The 17,247-nt window shown below is 50.0% G+C and overlaps 1 protein-coding gene across 2 annotated transcripts in view; it reads right to left on the bottom strand.

The window, feature by feature from the left end:
- Positions 1–17,247, bottom strand: part of DAPK2 (death associated protein kinase 2) — a 44,945-nt gene that overhangs the window by 5,624 nt on the left and 22,074 nt on the right. Inside the window, exons 3-7 of one of the 2 annotated variants that reach the window (XM_070469144.1) lie at positions 15,792–15,840; positions 15,080–15,106; positions 12,376–12,528; positions 11,294–11,339; positions 1,483–9,707 (exon numbers count right to left, since the gene is read on the bottom strand). In XM_070469144.1, the coding sequence (XP_070325245.1) occupies positions 9,099–9,707; positions 11,294–11,339; positions 12,376–12,528; positions 15,080–15,106; positions 15,792–15,840 (884 nt within the window). In that variant the 3' untranslated portion in view covers positions 1,483–9,098. Of the gene's footprint in view, positions 1–1,482; positions 9,708–11,293; positions 11,340–12,375; positions 12,529–15,079; positions 15,107–15,791; positions 15,841–17,247 lie in introns of those variants that run through there. The other variant, XM_020905003.2, reaches the window with a different exon arrangement.

Below are 17,247 nucleotides of genomic sequence, written 5' to 3'. Positions count from 1 at the left end.
TTTGATTGATTCTTAAAGGACTCCGTGACCTCAAGAATATGAACCACCCAGGGTCATCCAAAAGGTCCCATCCAGCTTTATTTTTTCTCTCTGCTCTGACAGTCTCCTCAAAGCAGTGCCTCCTTTTGCACCTCAGTGATCTCAGTGAGTGAGGCTGCTCATGGATTCCTGATGCTGGTCTTGTCTCCTAACCACACTGTGAGCACACCTCCATGCCTGTTTATTTGTCATCATGGCACCAGATGTCCGTGGAAGCCGGTGCATATGGCTGGTGCACACTGCTCTGGTCCTGACATTTTCTAGCAGGAGGCTCTTTCCATGTTCACCCAACATTCCTCCTCCAGGAAGGCCTCTGTGTGTTTCAAAGCCCTATTCAATTATGACCTCTTCCAAGATAACTTCCAAGAAACAATGTCTCTCCCAACATGACCCAAACACATGTGTGCTCCTTTAGTATACACAGCACCTCTCTCGGTCAGCTCCGCAGTACAGTCATCTCCCACTAGTGGCCAATCAGGAATGATTTCCTTCATGTCTATCAGTGTTTCCTTATGCCCCACTCCTGATCCAGAGCTTAAGAAGGTGGGTGCGGAAGCACTGTATGGGTCAACTGTTTCCCCGAGCTGCAGCAGAATCAAATCAGAACCAAGTCCCAGGACCTGGGACCTACTGACTCCCACCAACACAAGGCCCAGGCACTTGGGTCCACCCAGCTGTGAGACCGCAGAAGTGTGTCATGACACCCTGACTCCCCACAGCTCTACCTGGGGGGCCAGTGAGGTGAGACATGGAGTCCTGGGGAGGTCAGCGAGCATGGAGGAGAGTTCATGCCACCTTGACACAGAGGGGAGGCGAGAGAGCCAGAGGCTTACTCACCCTCCCAAACTGGGACACAGTGGTTTGGTCCAAAGAATACAGGAAGGAAGAGAGGAGGGAAAGGAGGGAGGCAGAGAGGAGAGAGAAGAGAAAAGGATGAGGTCTCTGAGGGCACCATCAGCTCATATCCTGCTCTCTCAACTCTCTCCTTAACTGTCTCTTCCCCCTCACAAACCAAGCCCTGGGGTTAGGTCCTCCCTGCAAGAGAGTGGTGAAAGAGGGCAGAGGACAAATTGGTCTGTCCTGATCCTGCTTTTTCCTGGCATCAAAGCCTTCCAGCAGCTTCCAGGCACTCTCAAAAGAACCCAACAAGCTCACCAAGAACCCCAAGACCTGTATCATCTGGGTCTTTCTCTCATCTGATTTTCTCCCCATCTCCTTCCTATCCCTGTGGCTTTCATTGCACGGGTCTGCTTGCTAGTACAGGAACCTCAGGTCTCAGGATCTTACTGTATATATTTTGTCATTTCATTCAGGTGTGTGCCCCAGTGTCACCTCCTCAGGATCACCCTATATAAAATAGCACATTGGTTGCCCTATGCAACTCACTGTGCCTCTGCCCTAGTTCTTCACAGGACCTGTTGATACCTGATCTTTTATTCTATATTTATTTAGTTGTTGTTAATCCCCCTGCTCTGTACCTCCCAGCAACTAGTATCTCCTTCCCAAGGTCACTGGCATCCTGCCACCCCACAGAACATTTCTACCTCTAACTTCACAAATATCTGCTATTCACCTTCCAGTCTAATCCTGCGAACACTCTTGCACTCGGAGAGTTTGATGAGCTGGAATCAGTGGACTCTGGGACCAAAGGGACCCCTTCTTGTCTACTTATTGATTGGCTCCCTTGCCAGGAGAGTTAGCTAAACCCCATGGTTGGAAGGTCGACATGCAGGCCAGGGGAATCCCGTTAGTGAGAATCCCACCTTCCAACTGGTCCAGCAGTGTCAGCCACTAAGCAGAGACGCCCAACTGCAATATCACATGGGACCATTCCCACAGGCTGCTCCTGGGAGGTGATGCAGTCACTTCAAGGACCCTGTCTGTGTTCTACACAAAACAGCATGAACTCCAAGGAAGAGCATATAAACCTGTCAGGCTGGCCTTTCCCAATCAATGGGCCTTGTTGGTTGCTAAGAGGCTCACCAAACATGGACACTGTCTCTAGGTCTTGAAGTCAGAGAGATGTAAATTCTGCAGTGACACAAGTTCCAGAGGGAATGTGACACCAACGCTTTGGATTAAACGAGGGTATGAGGGGAGATGGACTCTGTCCCACCTTCTCCTGACCCTCCCCTTTCTGCAAACAAAGTCTTTCAGCCTTGTGGTCCTTCACTGACACCAGTGTGGGCAGTTTTGACTAGGCTCCTAGGAGTATGTTTAGTGTCACAGAAAAATGTGAAGGGAGAAAAGAAGACAGAACTCTGTGGCTAAAGTCAGGTTTTGTTTATGCGGACACAGATGTCTCTGAAAAAGTCCTTCAGGGAGCCGTTTTACAGAGGGAAGTAAGTCAGAAAGAGAAAAACAATTATTTTATATTAACGCATATATATGGAATCTAGAAAAATGGTACTGATGAACCTATTTGCAGGGCAGTAATAGAGACAGAGATGTAGAAAATGGTCTTGTGTACATGGATGGTGGGGGCAAGAACAGGGTGAAATAAACTGAGAGAATATAATTTTAAATTTATACATTACCTGGAGTAGGAAATGGCAACCCACTCTAGTATTCTTGCCTGGGAAATCTTATAGACACAGGAGCCTGGCGGGACCCCTTTGTGTCCATGGGGTCACAAAGAGTCGGTCACGACTAAGCACATACAACCAACCTCCTCCAACCATAATCATTACCATATGTGATATAGATAGCTAATGGGAAGTTGTTGTGTACACAGGGAGCTCAACCTGGTGCTCTATGATGACCTAGAGGAGTGGGAACAGGGGTGGGTTGGGAGGGAGGCTCAAGAGGGAGAGGCTATATGTATACCTATGCCTGATTCACATTGTTGTAAGCAGAAGTCAACACATTGTAAAGCAATTATCCTCCAGTTTAAAAAAATGTCTGTTGTGGCGAGCTAGGCCAGCACCAACATCCACAGAGCGGGGAGATGAAGCAGCAGCCATCCTTCCAGGCATAAAGACCAGAATGCTGGTTTTCCAGCCTCCTCTAGAAACTGCCAACAGATTGCAACTTTTCAAACCTCCATCTGAGTCAGTCCTCCAGCCCTATCCTCCACTGAAAGCCAGGGACACCTGAGCACCCACTTTCTTGGTTTGCCCAGGACGATCACTCTGGGCCTTGCTCCTTCCTCTCCCTCTGTAGTGGCTCCTTGCTCTGTAGGTGGCATCTCCAGCTCTCCCTTTTGCTGATTGTTTTGCTGGCTGGAGCCTGCTGGCCTTACCTCTCTGTTTACCCAGGAAAGGAGGCCTGAATCTGCTTCCCTGTGGCTGAGTGGGGGGAGCTTCAGCGAGGCTGCGTGCCCGCAGGTTGTCCTGTTACTGAGCATGCCAATGGAAAGGGGTAAGAATGCCCCTTTCTTTGCCTGACCCGGCCTTACTTTTCTGAGTCAGGTCTCGGCATGCATACGCTCTTCCTTTTCATCTTCTCTCCGGGACATTCAGTTTTCTGAGCAACTTTCTCATTCCCAGGAAAAGCTTCAAAAACTCTCCCTCTTATACTGAAGACAAGAGACTTGGGAGACATTATATCCAACAGCCATATGTGGCCTGGGTTTGGATCCTGATTTGAACTGAGTACAGCAGGAGACCCTCGAGAAGAGTGGGGGCAAGTCAGTTTGGCTTGTGCATTACAGATGGTGATAAGTAATTATTCTTGATTTTGTCAGGTGCAATCATGATGCAGCGGTCATGGTAAAAAGTAACACCTTATAAGATATTCCTGCTGGAGAATTTATGAATTAAGTGAGTCTGAAGTTTGCTTTAAAATACTTTGAAGCTGGGTAATAGATACATGGAATTCACTCAGCCATTCTTAACACTTCCATGCAAGGTTTGAAAATCTCCCATAATGAAAAGCTAAAAACACAAACTCTCCTTCTTTTGAATCTCTATAATCTCCTATAATTTCCACTTAACAGCTCTAGGTTCCAGACCACAATCTGAGCTCATCCCATCCCTCCAAGTTCTGCCTAGCACCTTCCCCACAAGGTTATAGAGGGAGGGGAGTGTTGGCGGAAGATACCTCTCACCCGCCCTCTGCCCTCTGCCCTCTGTTTCTGCCCTCTGCCACCTACTTTCGAGAATGTGAAGCGCTTTATTCATATCCAATTCTTTTTTGACCCTATGGACTGTAGCCCACCCACAGGCCTCCTCTGTCCATGGGATTCTGCAGGCAAGAATACTGGAATGGGTTGCCATGCCCTCCTCCAGGGGATCTTCCCAACCCAGGGATTGAACCTTGATCTCTTATGTCTCCTGCATTGGCAGGCGGGTTCTTTACCATGCGCCACCTGGGAAACCCCTGCCATCTCCTTACCCTTCCTCAGAGTTCATCTCCCTACTGTTTTCTGGAATATTAGGTACCTGTTTTATTACTCACCACGGTCTTTCTCACTTGCAGTTGGTTGGGGCCCTACCTGTCCCAGACACTGAGTCTTTTATTCAAGGGTTGTCTTGTCCTTATCTGTCACCTCCCTCCAGAGCCAGGACACAATCAGTGTTTATTCATAGAACTGACCGCTTCCACTCCTCAAATATGCCCACTGCTGGATCTCCTCTCCAGGGCAAAGAATCTTCTCCACAGGCCAAGAGTTTTCACAGACAAAGGAGAAAAGGCCATTCAGTTCCACAGATGTGTACAGAGGCTGACAGCAGGCATGACAGCTGAGCACACAGCCAGATCTCTCTGGCATGGGACCACTGCGCTGCCTGAAGGAGTGATGTGGGGAGCCACCGCCTTCATAATCACCTGGAGAGGTGGGTGGGTGGTGTGGGGAGAGGAGTTCACGGAGGAGACTCTGGCTTCTCCCACCATTATGACTGCTCCCTCCCTTCGCTACCATCATCCTGATTCTGCAGAAGCATGGATCACCATCACACCATCTCCACCCTTCCCAACACAAAGCTGGGTGACTGTGTGCCTCATGCGTCTGCCCCAGAGCAGGACAGGCTGCTGCCTTCCCCAGGCACCAACTCTCCAGCCTCTTGGGAACCACTGTTCAGGAAGATGTTACAGGCTCACCCTGCCCTCTCCGCGATGGCATCAGCAGAGAGCACAGAAGCTGACCTCTCATTCACAGCCTGGTGAATGAAAAGATCCTCTGTGATGGCACACAGGCTGGCCCACAGGGCGGCAACCCCCACGAGGCCTTTGTCTGTCTAGGTGCCAATGAAACACCCCATCCTGCCCCATCGGCCCTGCTCTGCCCTGTTCTTGATGTCACTGTTAAAATGCCATCTGTGGGCATGTGGAGGGGAGTCAAGCAGGTCCTCTGGCTGGGCATTCCGCCAGACTCCTTGGACTCCCCTTGGCATCAGGTTCTGCTGCCAAAGGGTGATGGGCGTTGGACTAGCCAGGGGGCAAGGGAAGGTCATAGTCCCCTCTGACTTCCCTGAAAGACTTGGAGGGCAGTTTTCAGTTCACTTCACTTTGTCTTTGGAAACTCTTAAATAAAAGAGTCTGTTCTACTACCCACAACTGGACATGATCATGGAGAGGACGATTACTACAGTGAAGAAATCCACTTATGATTCCTTCTCCAGTCAGCTCCAGGGCTGACTGGCCGGTAGACTATAGACAAACCCTGTCCTGTAAAATGCTGTAAAAGGAGGCTGTCAGATGGCTCACCCCTGAGAATCTCCAGCACAGATAGCATGCAGCTGATGCTAGGATTCTAAAATAACCACTTCTCCCTCTCTTTTCCCAGTATCCCTAATTTAAATCATCATCCACAGCTTACTCCTTTATTGCATTTTATTTCGACCCTCACAAGAAAGTTTGCCCTGAGTTGCTCAATCAGGGGCTTCCTTGTCTTAGGAAACCTGTTGACTTGGCCAAGTTAAAGAGTTAGTCAGTCGGTCGTGTCTGACCCTTTGTGCTCCCATGGACAGTAGCCCACCAGACCCCTCTGTCCATGGGATTCTCCAGGCAAGAATATTAGAGTAGGTAGCCATTCCCTTCTCCAGAGAATCCTCCCAACCCAGGGATCGAACCCAGGTCTTCTGCATTGTAGGTGGATTCTTTACCACTTGAGCCACCAGGAAAGCCCTTGACTTGGTTGACCTGGCCAAAGGGACCATTAATTTTTGCAGTGTCTTATGCCAGATGATTATATCCTGTCCTGTGACAGGGCAGAAAAGTTCTTGGAGAGATTGTAGGTGGGCTGTTTATATCAATTCTCCCAGACAGGGCATAGGAAACAGGGCTTTGCCATCTTTCATTGATTCCAAGATACACATTTTTGGATCTCTGAAATCAGAACTTATCTCTCAAACAATGGCATTGTATCTTTACCATGGGTCTGAAGTGAAGGCAGGTACTCCAGGAGATGACCACACTGCTTCTGCCAGCCATTAGCGCTACCCAGCCTCAGACTGTTTAACATTAGATTTTTTGCTTGAGGTTCGTTTGGATTCCACTAATTGTGTAAATGCAGAAAGGAGTCTTGTCTGAATACCACCCACCTCGGGCTCCTGTTCTCAGGGGAGGATTTTTCCACCCCTCTCCCCAGCGTCAGGGCCTCCCTGGTGGCTCAGAGGGTAAAAATCCACCTGCAATGCGGGAGATCTGGGTTTAGTCCCTGGGTCGGGAAGATCCTTTGGAGAAGGGAATGGCTACCCACTCAGTATTCTTGCCTGGTGAATTCCATGGACAGAGGAGCCTGGCAAGCTACAGTCCATGGGGTTGCAAAGAGTCGGATGTGATTGAGCGACTGAGCAACCCAGTGTCAAGCCTGATGCACACATTCCCTTGCCTTCTCCTCCTACCTGGTGGCTTTATTTCTCACCTCCCCTCTCAGTGAGGGTGTCCCAGCTTTGTATTTGGGGTTTTCTCTTGGACTTCCCATCTTGGGCTTCTTTTTAAATTTATTTTGGGGTCATAAAATAATGATGCATCTTACATTTGATGAAAATATGGTTTCTTCTACTTGATGAAAACTGTTTGTTACAAATATTATATATAATATTTGAAGTGATCCAGCATGTAATAGAAAAGGAGGTAGGATTTTAAAGACATGGTTTCATGGGATCATTCTAAACCACGTCCCATCTGTGCTGTTCCCTGGGCAGCCCCACCCCTACCAGGACATCGGGCTGCTGACTGCTGGGCACCCATTTCAGTCCCATGACCTTGAGATGGAGACAGAGCTCTTCAGTACGGCAAAGCCCTGCTGGTCCTGCCTTCTTTCCAGCAACATCTACATCATACTCCTCTTCTCTCCTCTCCAGCTTTCTTTCTGCCTGAGCAATTTCAGCTCTCAGGCCCCCTCCCAGCACAGAGCCCTGGCATGACAGTCTTGTGGAGAAAACTACCTTCTCTCTGATTTGCTTCGCTGATCTCAGCTCTAGAGTCACCACCTCAGGGACACCCTTTCTGACTAGGTCACCCCCCATTGCAGGCTCCTGCAGTGCTGCAATCTTCTCATAGCATCTGTCCCAGCTGCAGTTCCACCTCTGCAGAATGTTCTAGATCAACGTGGAGTCCTTCACTGCAAACTCCATGAAGGCAGGAAACACACCTGTTTTCACTCAACATTGTATTCCTGGGGACAGGACAAATGCCCAGCAGTTGACAGGTGTTGAACAATTCTTTGTAAGTGGATAGATGGATGTGTCTAGGTAGAACCTGCCCCACAGCAGAGTGAACCCCTGGAGCCTGGGGCAGCTAGGGGAAGGAAGCAGAAGACCCCATCGGAAGGCTTCTACTTTTGCCACTACTGTGATCTTGGGCAAATCACACCCTCTCTGTTTCCTCAGCACCAAATTCAGAATAACACCTACCCTTCCTCTCTGACAAGGGGGTTTATGAGTCTGTGAAGGCACCTTGGAACGATATGATCTGTTCTGTCACCCCCAAGCCTCTAGGACGGCGCTGGGCCCACTCTCCGCACTCTGCCTCTGTGAGCTGGCTGGCTGTCTCCTCCTCTGGGAAGAGGGAGATGAGATGATCCAGTCTTTAGGGAGGGGTGCACACAGCCTGTGGTCAGGAAGGAACCACTGGGCCTCATGCTTCCCAGTCTTAATGTCCACCCTCTTCAGACCTTAGGAACATGAGAAAAGGGTCTTCATTCCCAACAGAAGGTTGGAGCCCTGAGCCACAGGAGGGAAGGTGGAGAAGGGCAAGAAGCTGCCCCTTCCTTCCTATTCCACAGGCTGATCTTCAGACAGGGAAGAGCTGGATGGGAACAATAAACTGCCTGCCTTCTAGAGACACACTTCTTAGGACAGTCGGTTAGAGGTTATGAGGCTTCCACATTACCTGGCAAAATACATGAAGTTGTTTATTTTACCTGTGGGATCTGAACTTTAATATTAAAGTGCATTTTTACATCAAAAGCTATCTGTTCCTATATACCTCATCTTAGACTCAGGCATTCTGGACTTGTGTTTCATCTGTATCAGCTAGCTGTGAATGATCCTGAGTAAGTCATTTCCCCTGGAGGTCAGTTTCCTCATCAGTTACATGGAAATAACAGTAACAACAACAATAATACCACCTACCTTCCTGTCTCACAGAGTTTTTTTTTTAAGGATCACAAACACAAATGCTTGGTAAGTTAATTGTCAATGTAAATGAAAAGTAATCTTTTCTCTGTGAATTTAAAATTCTGCCATCAGCAGCAGGAAAGCAACAAGCTGACTGACTATTAGCCCTAGTTAACTCAAATGGTACCCAAGACCTGCAGTCCATAAAGCGGGAAGTGAGATGTGAACAAGTCCATTATCACAAATCAGTTACTGAGTGTCTCCCCAGGACCAGCTCTCTCCCTCTGGAGAAGGGAATGCTGAGCGGTATTCAACAGCAATTGTTTTAACAGGCTGGCTGCCTGGCCAGTCACCCTTCCAACAAACCAGGCAGGTGAGAGGAGGCACAGAATGGACAACTAGCTAGTCCCTCCATGGTTCTGGATTCTGGGAGGAGGTGGAAGGCTATGCTACAGACACAACCCCTGCAGGAGATTTGAGTCGATGCCTGGCAGGGCAGTTGGGAGCAGGCTTCAGCAAACCATCCAGGATGCATTAGTGACCCGAGGCTGGTGCTCAGAGCTTCAAGCTGGCCAAGACTTCCTCGTTGTATGATCTGTTGAGCAGCTCCCCAAGAGACTCACTGGCGTCCCGGCAGAACATGGAACCTGGGCTGTCCACACTCCCGCTCTCCAGCTGGAAGCCGCCCACCAGTTTCTGGAGCCACTGGAGGTCTGTTGAGAGCTCCTGCCTCAGGGTCTCAAACTGTGTCTGCAGGTGGTCCAGCTTCCTGGCTGCAGCCCCGAGGCGGGATCCTGTGGCCCGGATGTCCTCTCGTAGGAGCTTCCTCGAGGACTTCACCTTGCGGAACTCATACCTGAGTTGAGACAGGTCGTGCCGGGCTCTCTCGCTCTCCTCCCGGTACCAAGCCTCCTTCTCATTGTAGATGGAGATCAGGGTCTCCACGTCGTCCTGGATGGTGTCATGGGCCCCTGTCAGGGCCCGGCAGCCCTGCTCCACCCGAGCCACGTCCTCGACTACACGGGCAAAGCGCTCGAAGTTGACATAGGTGTTGTTGGGGGGCATGCTTGAGTGGCATTTGAGGGTGTACTCTCTCAGGCGCTTGGTCTTCAGCTGGTTGGGCTCTGCCTTGTGCTGTTCTGGGGCTCTGATCTCTCCTTTGGACTGGTGGGTGTTTAGACAGAAGGGCCAGAGTTAATTTGACATCTGCTCCAAGGTGCAGGAGGAAGGCACTCGAGCTGTCTCTGCATTCACCACATGCGCCAGGCCACGGGAGGACCAGGGCGGGATGAGTACCCCCACAGACCATCAGAAAGGTCGAGGAGGACAGGGTGCTGCCTGCACACACATTTCAGGGCAGGGTGGTCCACGGTCATTAGAGAGGGTCTCTGCACACATAGCATTTAAGGGTACTCGCACAGTCAAGCAGGTTACAGCCAGGATTGTGCAAGCATCCATTCCAGAGCAGAAGCGTGCAAGGCCATGGCCAATGGGGGAAGCTGGGGTTTCTCTCCATCAGGGCCTGTGGGCTCCCTGGGCCTCAGCAACACTTAACATGCTGAGCTAAGAGACAGCCCACCAGACTCCCCAGCTCCTCACTCAAACCTAGAAGGCCCTCAGCCTTCCCCTTCCTTCACTGAGTCAATGAACCCGGCCTTCTCCAGGGCACTCCGGCCCTCTCTGCTCTCCCAGCTCCTGTGGACCTCTGCCCGTTCTCATCTGCACCCTCAGATCACCCTCGCCAGCTCTCCCACTTAACAATTTAAGTGAAAGGGAGGTCTGCTGATGTTCCTGGAAGGGCACATCTCATCCATCAGCAGAACCAGGGTCAGAATCCTGCTCCCCTGATTCCCATCCTGCCAAAGTGCTTATCACCTGCACTTTCCTGAGACGAGTCTGCCAGGCCCTCTGAACACCCAGCAGCCAGAAGCCCAGTTACAAAGTGGGTTAGGCAGGAAGTCACTTTTGTGCCCCACTCTCCCCAGAGAGAACAGAACTACCCTGAGGGGTGACTGCCTCTCCCCCAGCAGGCCTCCAGCTGGGCGGCCCATTCTCTGAGGTCACCAGGTGCCTAAGGAAGCCACTGACTGGTTTGAGTCATCCTTAACTCAGCGCTTTGAAAGTCGGAAACAAGGAGCCCTGGTTACAAATCTGAGGTTTTCAACTGTCGCTGATCCCTCTCTATAGCCGAGGAGTCCTGATTTCTTTTTTGAGAATAACTGACATGTCTTCTGACAGGGGCTTCCCAGGTGGCGCCAGTGGTACAGAACCCGTCTGCCAATGCAGGAGATGTAACAGACGCAGATTCTATCTCGGGGTCAGGAAATCCCCTGGAGGAGGGCATGGCAACCCACTCCAGTTTTCTTGCCTGGATAATCCCACGGGCAGAGAAGCCTGGCAGGCTACAGTCCACAGGGCTGCAAAGAGCTGGACACAATTGAAGCGACTTAGCACGTACACGAGTCTTCTGACAAAGAACAGTTTGTAAGATCACCCAAAGAGCAAAGATTTCAATTGAGGTTTGTGAAAGTTTCTTTTCATAAGTCACCTGAACATATGACATAGAAACTTAAACTCGTAGACCTATTTGAACAAGCCCAAACCCTTGGAGACCCCCAGTTAGCGTTCATCTGTGCTTAGGGGTCAGTGTGTCAAGCAAAGGCCTTGCCACAGGTCCCCTGCATCTGGCCCAGGCATCCCTGGCGACAGAGCAGGAACCTGCTTGCTGAAACTCGTCACCATGCGCTTACCGTGATCCAGGGGTGACTGAGAGCCTCTTTGATTGTGAGCCGCTTCCTAAATGAAGATCAGAAAACAGTGATGATCCATGAGAAGCTGAGAGCAGAAGTCTCCATTCTCACTCTTCTCAGACCTGCTTTTTGGCATCCTTCAACCACTGCCATCAAACTAGAATCATAAGGAATGCAGAGGTGGATGGGGGACTGGCTACATCTCCTGCACATTAGAGAAAGCAGTGGGCAGACCTCTCAGTAAAATGACCTTATATAAAACCTCATCTTTAGTTCAGGGTTGCAGGGCCCAACCCCACACTATTGGAGAGTCCTAAATGCTCTCCATTGTGAAAACTTTGGTCTCTGTTTTCCTGTTTGCCTTCCAGATCTCTTCTCTGCCCTTCCCTGTACCCAGGTGGGGCAATACCTCCTACCATTGCCCTTCAACAGCGAAACCAGGCACTGCACTTTAGAGGACCTTACTCTATGTCTCTCTGAAGTCTAGGGGATCAAAAGGACATGGCCTTCCAGAATGTGAGGACCTTGCTCCCACCTCAGCTCATCCATCCTCTGGGCACCAGCACCCTCCAACTCCCTGCCCATCTCCTTTGATCACACACCCATGGGGCTTACCCTGAGCCCTGAGGAAGGGGTGGCATTAGCAGGTCTCCTATTTTCCCACTGTTCTGACCCCTCTGGGCTGGACACCCTCCCCACTCCCGTCCTGAATCGTCTTAAAAACCCTGCCCCTTTCCTTTAACCAATTCTAGTTCCAGGTACCTTTGAGACAAACTGCAAAAAATAAAGAGATCTAAAAAAATTCAGACTGACTTACACACACACACACACACACACACACACACACACACACACATGGTTATTTGCATTTCAGCAGGAAAAGAAATGAGAAAGACTTGAGTAAACAAGATGCAAGCCAAGTCTTGGCCAGTTCACACTCCTCAGCACCTGCCCAGATCAGACTGCAATGGTCGATGACAGCCTGTGGCAAAGCAGGGACAGGCTGGCATGCCTGTCGGAGAAGTGGCAGGAGAGAGTCAGGACCTGAGAAGCCAGTGCCCTTCTCTTCTCTGTCCTCTTACCGGGTCTCTTTAACCAGAAGCTTCCGAATGAAGTCCTTGGCCAGCTCGCTGGTCTGGCTGAAGAATTCCTCGTCAAAGTCGTAACTCACTGCTGTGATATTTGCCAGCGTTTCCTGCTTCGTGTCTCCCAGAAAGGGGGATGCTCCACTGAGGCTGGGCACAGAGAGGGAATGTGTGATTGTAGGAAAGGAGACGCAAGTGGGGGTGATGGATTCAGGGACCTGGACTCGTGCGGCTGCATGGGGATAGGAGGCTCCCCGCAATCCTTTGGCGGAGGGTGGCGGGGCCAGTCAACAGCTTTTCAACTGAGTCCAATTCAATACACTTAATGGACTGCCTCCTAAGGACCTGAAAGAGAGAACTGTGTCTTCAAGGGACTTGAAAGAGGAGTGGAGAGAAACAGAGACCTGCTCTTCATAATCTCCAGTAGAACACAGAATAAAATAGATTACAAAGGGCTGGAGGAGCACAGGACAGAGGGGAGGCCCAGTGCAGGCCTCATGGAAGAGCTGACATTTGCATCAGTTTTGTCCTGAAGAATGAAGAGGTTGTCAGCAGTCAGAAAAGGAGATGGAAGGTCTTCTAGGCTAACGAGCATCCTGAGCGAAGCCTGACAAGTGCGGCAATAGATGGGCCACTAGGGGTAGAGGGCTGTATGAGGTTCCCTGCAGGGTTTGTCAAGAAGGTGTCACTAGGGAACTTCCATGGTGGTCCAGTGGCTAAGATTCTGTGCTCCCAATGAAAGGGGCCTGGGTTCAATCCCTGGTCAGGGAACTAGACCCCACATGCTGCAACTAAGAGTTCCCATGCTGCAGTCAAAGATCCCACAACAGATGGAAAAATCCTGTGTGCCACAACTAAGACCTGGTGCAGCCAAATAAATAAATATATTTTTTAAAAAATGTGCCATTCAAACAGCGACTCCTGAATCTACTGTCTCCTGCCTAATATTCAAAATACGCCATTGTCCCAGAAGTCCTTGGGCCCTACCCTCCCTCCTGTTTTCTATAGAATCACATCTAAACTTCTCAGCAAGGCATCAAAAGTTGATCTCCACCACACATTCTGTATTTTCACTGCACTTACCACACTCGCTGTCCCCTTCCTCAGTCAGGATGGCACTTTCTTTCCTTTCCACCAGGAATATTCATCTCATTCCTTCCAGTCCAGTTCAAATCAATCTCTCTCTCCTGTCTCCCTCTCTCACTCCCTCTCTCCCATTAAACTTTCTGCAGTCCCAGCAAACCAGTGGCTCTCCCATTTGTCTCCCAAAGCCACGTTCATACCTAAAGCACAACCTTGGTCCCACTGGGTGAGAGCAGTCTGGTGTCTCCCTCCCACAAAAGAAGTTTCAGGCAAGCAGGATAGACTCTCCATTTAGTACCCTGAGTGCCTGGCACTGTGTTCACTGAGGATCAGGCAGTCAATAAACTGTATGGAATTCAGTGAGCTACAGGAAGATTGTGTGTCTTGGAGATGCTGGAATTCCTTACTATTTCAATAGGGAAGCCACAGTTCTGAAGATATCAAGGTGTTTAAAGCCCATGTCTGAATATCCTGGCTCTAATCTGGAATTATGCAGCAATGCATCAAATTCTCTCTGCATCAAAATCCTCTATGGCTTTTAAAAAATACTAATGCCCAGATCTTACTCCTAGTGATTCTGATTTCATAGATTTGGAGTGGGGCCTGGGCTTTAGCAGATATTAAAAGGTGTGATGTGAAGAAAAAGAAAAAAAAAGGTCTGACATGCTGCCTGGGTTGACACCCTCTGTTGTAACTCGGGGGGCAGAAGTGGGGCGGGGAGGCGGCATCCACCACACTGAGCAGAGCTCCCAGTCCAAGAGGAGTCAGAGCGAGGGATTACAGGGGTGTTGAGAGAGCTGAGTGTTGGCCTCCCCATCCTTCATCCTTTCTGGCTGTGGGCTGCCTCTTACGAGTGCCATAAAAACAGCATTTTCCAGGAGTGCTGTGAGCGGAAACAGTTGGGAAGTACTGATGTAAAGAACACCAACTAATCAGCCATGTCTGTGGCTGAGCAGTGCTAGGAAGTTTGCACGTTGGCTTATTTAATTCTCAACACACCCGTGGCAGGAAGTTTATGATTCCTATTTTTCTGATGAGAAAAACAAGCCCAGAGGTTGTTTTTCTGCCCTAGGCCATAGAGATGGAAAGTGACAGTTTCGCTACACAATGTAGGAAATCTCTGCTTACGCACTTAATACTTCAGAGTTAAGAAAGAGAGACTCTGGGGAAAAGAGAAGAGACAGTATGTGAGAGGAAAAGGGGTTCTGGGGAAGGGAGAGGAAAGGCAGAGAAAGACAAGCAGGATAAGGAAGGGCATGGTGACTTGAGGGCTGTCCCAGGTTTCTGAGTGAAAACTGACATTCTCACCGGAAACCTGGGTCCGGGTGAGACCACACGGTGGATCCCGGCCACAGGAGGGATGCAGACACAAGCAGTGCAGAATGGAGGGCTGCAGGCTGCTCTCCCGGGTTCCTGCCCAACCCCAAGGCCAGGCTCAAATTACAAAATCGAGCTGAGAGCACTTAGCCTCAGGTTGGCTGTGTGAATCTAACTCATCTGGTCATGGTGGGTGCTCAGGAAATGTCAGTCTGTCTGTCTGCCTGCCTGCCCCTCTCTCATTCCTCCTGCTCCCCCTGGATCTGAGCTGGGTCAGGGCCCCAGGATCAGTCATACTCACAGGATGTAGGTGATGACACCGATGCTCCTGCAAAACAAAGAACAGTCAAGTCAGGGCCGCCTGGCTCTCCTCCCAGACCAGCAAGCGACTCCCCGTATGGCTCTGAGGGCCCCTTCACGGCAGCCCCCGCACGCTGCCTCAAGCCCCACACCCCTCCCCACCCCACACTTCAGCAGCAGCCTGGGACTCGCTCAGGGTCAACCAGCTCTGGACGTTGAGTCCAAGGGCCCACTTATATCTGTGATGACCACCTCTGAGCCTCTTTCGCCTCATAAAATGAGGATAATGATAACTATCTTACAGGACCACTGGGAGGATTTTAGAAAACCAAGTGATCAAGGTGCTCAGCCAACTGTATAGCACAGTTGACATGAAATGAGCCCTGTCTGTGCAGAGTCAATCACTGTGGTGTGCCCCAGCCCAGCACAGTAGCTGGGATACATGAGGCCCCCAGTGATCACATGGTTGGCCAACAGAACGAATTATTGTCACTAGTATCTTTATCATGGCCATGGCAGTCTCAGGTGAGCCTGTACCTCTAGCTTCCAGCCCCTTGTTCTCTGCCTTGGCCATGTGCTAACTGGCCACATGCCAGCACCCCAGGAACAGCCAGAGGCTCTTAAAGGTGAGTGTGGAGGAAGAGGTTTTCATCCAGGGGGGATGTCAGCCAGAGCCAGGATATGGGGCCACCTGGGTGGCCTGTCCCACTTACCACATGTCAGCCTCCAGTCCCAGGGGCTCATAGTTCACAATTTCTGGAGCTGAAAGAAGCCATGTTGAAGAGTCAGCAGGAGTAAGAAAAGGAGAAGAGATGATCTTAAGGAATTTTAGGGGATTAGATGCCAAATGTCTCCATCCTAAACCCTCTCTAAGGAAAATTAGAGAGGCAGATGGAGATAACCTGGGTCTAAGGATTTTGAGGGAGGAAGTTGCCTGTTATTCTGATAGTGAGGAAGCCAGAAAGCATAAGGGGACTTCTGGAAAAGGAAGAGGAGGGTGGGGAGAGGAGGGTGCAGGAGGGGACAGTGGGGCCCACAACAAAGACTGCTTTAGAACTCTCAGCTGGAAACCAGTCAGGCCAGTGCTGGAAGGTGATGGGGGAGAAAAGGAGGCAGAGAGAGAATCCACACTCCTCTGAGGGTGTCTAAAGAGGGCACCTCCCACCTGAGCAGGGGCAGGAGGACATTCTGGTGGCCACTGAGGTGAGGAGCCTGTGATGTCTGAGGGGCATCCAAAAGAAGGTGCCAGGAACAGGCTGGGCACCTGGGAAAGGAATGAGGTGGGCCAGAGCCATCACCCAGGTCATCACACAGGTAGAAACAGGAGCCATGTGCATGCTGCCAGGACCATGAGAAGGGGCAGAGTCTAGGAAAGAAGACTACCCAGGAGAGAAGAGAACCAAATGCTGCCTGGAGATCAAGCCCATGGCCCTGGATGGACTGGAAAGCGAGTGTTGAATTTCACACCCACTGCAGTGACCAGAGAGGGCTGAGTGTGGGCTGTGAGATAAGGGTGCAGATGACTCTTTAAAAAAGCTTGGTGATGAAATAGAAAAGAAACAGGAGGCGATAACTAGAAAAGGGAGGATTGAGCCTGTTTAATCAGGAATGGGAGACGGTGGAGAGAGGGGAAGGCTAAGTTTGTTTATCTAGAACAATATCAAAACCTCTGCATCTATAGGATGAGCCCACCATCCCACCCTCCCAGATGCAGGGAGCCACTCTCCTGGCTTTGCTTTCTTGTCAGCTTCCAAAAAATGATGCCATACTGAATCTCATCTACCATCAATAGACCTTTTTCCCCCACTCAACTGATGCTTCCAGCATTCACTGAATGTTCACCCATGGTCTTTCATATTCACTGTTATATAACAGTCCACTTTGTGAATACAGACTATCTTCCAGTCACTTCCTTGGTGATCATTTGGGTGGTCTATACTTATTTTTATTATTTTATTGTATTATTATCTTTTATTGAAAAAACATTGCTCTGAGCTCTTCTGTACCTGTCTCCTGAGACACACAAGAAAGTCTTTCACTAGGACAGTGATATTCAAAGTACAGTCTGCAGGCAAATAATCTGCAGACTGTCAAGGGTGCTGACAAGATATGAACAGAAGTTGAGAGTATGTATTTAGAGGCTCAGCTGGTAAAGAACCACCTGCAGTG

This window comes from Odocoileus virginianus, chromosome 6 (genome assembly GCF_023699985.2).
Source record: "Odocoileus virginianus isolate 20LAN1187 ecotype Illinois chromosome 6, Ovbor_1.2, whole genome shotgun sequence".
Taxonomy (NCBI): Eukaryota; Metazoa; Chordata; class Mammalia; order Artiodactyla; family Cervidae; genus Odocoileus; species Odocoileus virginianus.
This window is presented reverse-complemented; position numbering and strand designations above follow the sequence as displayed.